This window comes from Barbus barbus (assembly GCF_936440315.1).
Source record: "Barbus barbus genome assembly, chromosome: 1".
Taxonomy (NCBI): domain Eukaryota; kingdom Metazoa; phylum Chordata; class Actinopteri; order Cypriniformes; family Cyprinidae; genus Barbus; species Barbus barbus.
Window position 1 is genome coordinate 5,387,648 of NC_136729.1, and position 6,026 is coordinate 5,393,673.

Genomic DNA, 6,026 nt, shown 5'->3' on the forward strand with positions numbered 1-6,026 from the left:
TATAACTAATTAAAATGCACATATTCACGTTATTTCTTAGTTAGATGTCGTGCAGGCATTCCAAAACTTTTTGTCATCAGAATCAGAAAGAGCTTTATTGCCAAGTAAGCTTGCGCATACAAGGAATTTGTTTTAGTGTCACAATGGATCTGAGAGGCCATCAAAAATCATCTAAACCTTATTCACCAAATTTATTTGCTCTAAGTACCCCTGAGATTTTAAAATAAATATTTCGATAATTAAGTATCTCATTTGCATGTTCACGGTTTCTTTGATGTTGATTAATGATCACATGGCATGCAGGTAAATAAAAAATATTTCATATTTTTTAGTAAGTGTTTTATTTAAAACAAGTACTATAGAAATACAAAGACGGTTCACTCCTATACTTATGAATGGGAGAAACAGCAAAGCGCAATATGGAGGAATAGTCCCAATTCTAAAAGAAAGAGCCTAATTTCCCATAGAAATCTGACTAGACCAGCCAATGCACATGCACTGTATAAGCACGTTATGACTCCGCATCCGCATTGGCTGGTCTAGCCTGAAAAATAAGCTTTTTAAACGCTTTTTGAGCATAAGAAACAACAATCATGGGGCAATTAATTTCAGATTTTTGTTGCTGATTTGACATGTAATTTAATTGTGAGTTCAGCGAGCAGTTTTTGAGATTTCAGGATTCCCACATTCATTAAGATAGGTCTTGTAAGCATTGATAGGTCTTTGGAGGCATTGCAAATATGGCTGCTGAGTGAAGAGATTTTCCTCAAAAGTGAGTTTGTTTTAAAATGATTTGTTTTCATTTAAATGTTTTATGATTTAATTAATTGTCAGCTTTTCATTAAACTCACAACCCCCCTGCAGTTCCTTTACGAACCCTAGTTTGGGAAACCTTGATGTAATATAATGTTTAATGCACTTCATGTTGTAAATTACAATGAATGGAACACATTTTCTTACTCTTTGCATTTTTTTTTTTTACATCATTTTGGTACAAGATAACGCTATTTATATCAATGTGATAAACGAGTTAAATCAAAAGTAATCTAAAAGTAATCTGACTATATTACCTAAATGTGTAATGTAACGGATTAAGTTACTGACTACATTTTTTTGTCATCTAATCTGGAATCAGTATAATATGATATAAGTATATAATAAAAACATAAACATAGCTGGGTAGATTACTTACAAATTGTAATCAGTTACTACCAAGCTCTGTATATATATATATATATCAATCATTGTTTACACAGTACGAGAAGAAAAATTAAAATATAAATTAAATGTATCTAAACTTCTAAAATTTTTGGGGTGAACTATAGACAATATATTGCCACCATCCATGAAACATATTGTTGAATTTATGTATTGCTGTATATTGTGACACAATATATTGTTACAGCAAAACATAAGTATTGGGGCTTATTAAAATATTTTGTAAAAATCCAAAACATCACAAATTTTCCACAAAACAGCAAGTTTAAAGATCATCTTTATTTGAGGTTACTGTAATTGGAACATTATTGTGAAAAGAAAGTAGTCTTACTAGCAAAAAAAAAAAAAAAAAGTAATTTATTACACTGTCAGTCATTCTTCATTCATTCATTTACTTTATTTTAATTAAAAATGGTTATGATTGGCTAAAATACACTTATTCTGTCCGACAGGTGAAATGATTAGTGGGGCTAAATTTTTATCTCCATGAGTAAAGCCTGGGCTAAAATATGGATAGAGTTTCTCGGTGAAAGCATGACCAGTGAAAGAGTAGATATGAGACCTGGACTCCACATCATAAAATGAGACCAGACCTTCCTCATAGTCTACATACACACCGACCTTCTGGGGCTTGACTTTCAGACAGAGAGAGACAGACAGACAGTCACAGGCCTTATACTCACTTCCATTCCTCAACCACAGAGTCCAGAGTCCATTCCTTGGACTCAGAGTAACTATTCCCTTCCTGTTAACAGACTCCTTCACCACACCTACATCCCACTCAGTTTTCCCTTTCACCTGCACCTCAAAATAAAATTTCCCAGAGGAGAATCCCTCCTTCCCCAGGACACTGGGACATGTATCAAACCTCCACGGACTGTCAGGGACAATCTGTCGTGTTTCTCCACATCCAGCTTGTTTGTCATCCTCAGACAAGAAGAGTTTCGGATGAGCAGTTTCAGGATCCATAGTCACATTCACTGAGAGAGATCAGAATAATTAGCAGACATTTTTAACATACAGGCTATGCATTGTATGCAATAAACAATACACAATAGTACATTGGTCTTTCATCAACTTTTTCTGTATTTATCCTATTAAAATTGTCTTGGAAATGTTTTCCCTGTATTTATCATTTGTATTTGCTACTTTTCAAATGCCCTATATGTATGCATTGTTTTACACTTGTCCTAAAATTTCAGTATTAAAATATGAATATCCATTACTATACATTTAAAACTATGATGTTTTCTATTGCCGCTCTATTAATTTATAATTTCTATTATTCATATATTTTTTTAATTTTTCAGTGTCACCGAAGAGCTTGAGATGAAATATGAGACGTGATTTGTGAAAAACAAAAGAAAATTCACTTTTAAGTAGAATTTGTGTAATTTCCAATCACTCGTTAATTTTGTCAAATGATGTAAAACGTATAAGAGTATTATTAAATTGTATCTATTGATTAAGCATAAAATGCTAAAATGACTTGTACCTGTAAAGTTCTCAATCCTCTTTAGCTCTGTGGAAACAATTTACACTTGATTATTTAAAAAAAATTGATGTAAATAATTTGTAGAACTGTGCTAGCTTTTAACAGTGCTGAATGCTTACAAAATAATTATATTTAAATGTATTCACAATAAAAATTCAAGACAAAATATCGAACATGCTCACCAGTTCCTGTAATCTTCACCATTGCATTACTGAGAAAATCTTGATGCTTTGTCAGGGCTTTCCTCACAGCGTCCTCCTTCAGATGAGTGTCAGTATGGATCCCAGCCCAGATCTTGGTGTTTAAAGGGCTGCACAGGGACGGATAAATCTACAGCCGGAGAGAGAGAAATCCCTCAGCATGTTGAGTATTATCCTGTGACGTGAGCAGAGAGAAACGCTGACCTGTAGGAGGTGCAGGTTATCCTCGGTGTGTGAGAGCTGCTCTAGCTCACTGTTTCTCCTCTTGAGTTCAGTGATTTCCTGCTCCAGCTCTTTAATCAGATCCTCGGCCTGATTCTCTGCTGCTTTCTGCTTCTGCTCCATCACCTCCAGCAGCTCAGACTGACATCTCTCAATGGAGCAGATCAGACTTGTGAACAGCTCGACAATGTCTGCTTTTTCTTTTTCTGAGCTTTGCTAAGTAAACAATAATGTATATTTAGTCTTAATATATGGCCACCAAATTTACATTTGTGCATTTAGCAGCCGTTTTTATCTGAAGTGGCTCACAAAAGAGGTTTATTACAGTTGAACTAATTTTGGATGCAAGCTACACAAGAGATGAAATGCAGAGAAGAATCAAACTCGATTCCTGGAGGGCCACAGCTTTGCACAGTTTAGCTCCAACCCTAATCAAACACACCTGATCAAGCTAAGGTCTTCAGGATCACTAGAAACTTCCAAGCAGGTGTAATTTGTAGCTGGTTGGAGCTAAACTCTGCAGAGCTGTGGCCCTACAGGAAATGAGTTTGAGACCTCTGGCGTAGAGTGTTTGTGGAAGAGGTCTGTCTTCAGCTACTGTTTGAAAGATGCGATGGTCTCAGCTGTTTGGTTGGAGGTTGACAGCTCATACCAGTGCAGAGAGGAAAAAAGAGGGTGAAGGTGTTGGAGACAGACGTTTTGCCTCATTGTGAAGGACCAAGGCGTTGCTCACGCAGTGACCTTAGTTGACTTATAGCTTTGAGGTAAGGAGGTGCTTTTCCAGTTTTGAAAGTCAGCATCAAAACTTTAAATCTGATTCTGGCTACAACTGGGAGATCGGGTATAAATAAGGAATGCACTTATCACGATCAAACACACGGAAGCGCGGAGAAATACTTCAAAATAACAGTCTTTAATCAAAAAACATCCTAAACAAGGAAGGGCAGAGACACACAGGAACAAGACATCGATGTTAATACCGGACTCTAGACAAGGGATAACACAAGGCTTAAGTAATAAACGTAAACGAGATAAACAAACACAGCTGGAACAGAATGAATATAAATTAACTAAATTGGGACAGGAACAGGAAAGTAACCAAATATGGGCATACTAGAGGAGATATTAGGCAAAGGGGAGCACGAGACAGAAAACCACAAGACAAGACACAGGTCTGACAGCATGAACTGCTAAAATGTATACCTTGAATGAATTTTAAATAGCTTTGGATAAAAGCATCTGCCAAATGTAAATAATAAATGGGATCATTCAATATTGTGTTCTGACCATATTAAATAAATCTTTACAATGAACTTACAACAAGACTAACCTTGCTCAGCTGTACCGAGCATTTGATTTCTTCAATTTTCTTCATTCTGTACTGAATCATCGAATTACCCTCAGCTTGTCTTCTCCCTAACTGAGACTGTGGACAAAAAATAAAACTTTCTTTACAGCAAAATTTGAAAGCCATTGAAGCACAGATACAGATTAAGCATCTCTCACCTTCCGTTCTTCACTCTCCTTCTCTACAGGAACAGTGTTGTGGGTTTTGTGGTCTTTCTTCGTACACAACAGGCACACACACTTCTGATCATCTCTGCAGAAAAGCTCCAGCGGCCTCTCATGCTTTGGGCATATATAATCTTCCAGATTCTCCACAGGGTTGATAAGTTTGTGTTTCTTCAGTTTTGCTACAGTGTTATGAGGCTCTAGGTGAGTTTTACAGAAAGATCCTTCACAATGCAGGCAAGACTTCAAAGCTCCTCTCTTTATTTTTGTACAGGCATCACATAGTACTGCACCAAGTTGGACAGGACTTTCTTGCCTTTTCAGTCCTTCAATAAGCTCTCTGAATTCTCTGTTGATGCCAAGTTCTGGTCTCAAGTGAAAGTTCTTCTTGCAAAGGGGACATTGCGTGCCCATACTGCTGTCCCAGTGTTGAGTGATGCATTCCATGCAGAAGTTGTGTCCACACGGAATGGTTACTGGGTCAGTAAATAAATCCTGACATATTGAACACAGGCACTGTTCACCCGGAGAACTGATGGAAGAAGCCATCGCTGGTGAGAGAGAGAAGAAAAACAACCAAATGATTGTACAAACACGTAAGATATCTCTACTTGCCCCTCCTTTTTAAACAAATTGAACCTGTCAAACTGGTTTTGATATGGGATGTAAAATACAACATACATTTGAATTGGTATTACAATAAAGATTTGCATGAAGATACAAGTAAAGTTTGAAAGTGTCTTTCAAATGGCTTTTAAAATAATAGCCTTAGTACGATTGCTAATACATGAACAGAAATCCTATTAAAAAGAAAGGGTGTTGCACCAATCGAACAAACACTTAGAAAGGAACACTTTTCATTAACAAATAAGATGTTTTCCTCACCTCTAGGTCTGTGTGGTTTCTTGTGTGTTCTCGGTGCACCTATGGTGTAATGCACGAGGAAGGAGAGCCTATATTGTCACCTTTTCCTCATTGTACACACGTCACTTTTTTTTTTTTTACAATATGTGACATCGTAACCCCTCCCATGCAACTATGTTGCAGCTGACTGTACTCTGATGTATTGTGTGGTAACATGGTTTCATTCTGAGACTGCCTTCTCCCTGCTTCAGTGAAAACAGATTCAGTCGTGAGTAAATGTTCTCAGTAAGAAGCAATCTGTGAGAGGAAATCAGAGAAATCTTCAGAATTGTATGTATCTGATGTGTTGTGTATAAATCAGGGATGCAAACACGTCAGGAGTGAAAAAGGTGACAAGTTTGCACCACTGATAAATTATGGCTCATAAACCTTAAGCATAAAAAATGAAGGGGCGCCAGCATGTTTACACTGACCGTGAAATACATAGGCTTTAAAGTCACAAACACCATTATCTG

At 36.7% G+C, this 6,026-nt stretch overlaps 1 protein-coding gene across 1 annotated transcript; it reads right to left on the bottom strand.

Annotated features, from left to right (window-relative positions):
• Positions 1–1,478: 1,478 nt before the first annotated feature.
• LOC306874701 (E3 ubiquitin-protein ligase TRIM21-like) lies at positions 1,479–5,630 on the bottom strand. Its single transcript, XM_079424910.1, has 7 exons — positions 5,533–5,630; positions 4,642–5,198; positions 4,466–4,561; positions 3,118–3,351; positions 2,896–3,043; positions 2,714–2,740; positions 1,479–2,198 (listed from the first exon to the last, which is right to left on the bottom strand). Exons 2-7 carry the CDS (start codon positions 5,194–5,196, stop codon positions 1,624–1,626), a joined length of 1,635 nt encoding a protein of 544 aa, XP_079281036.1. The 5' UTR covers positions 5,197–5,198; positions 5,533–5,630; the 3' UTR covers positions 1,479–1,623.
• Positions 5,631–6,026: the final 396 nt, after the last annotated feature.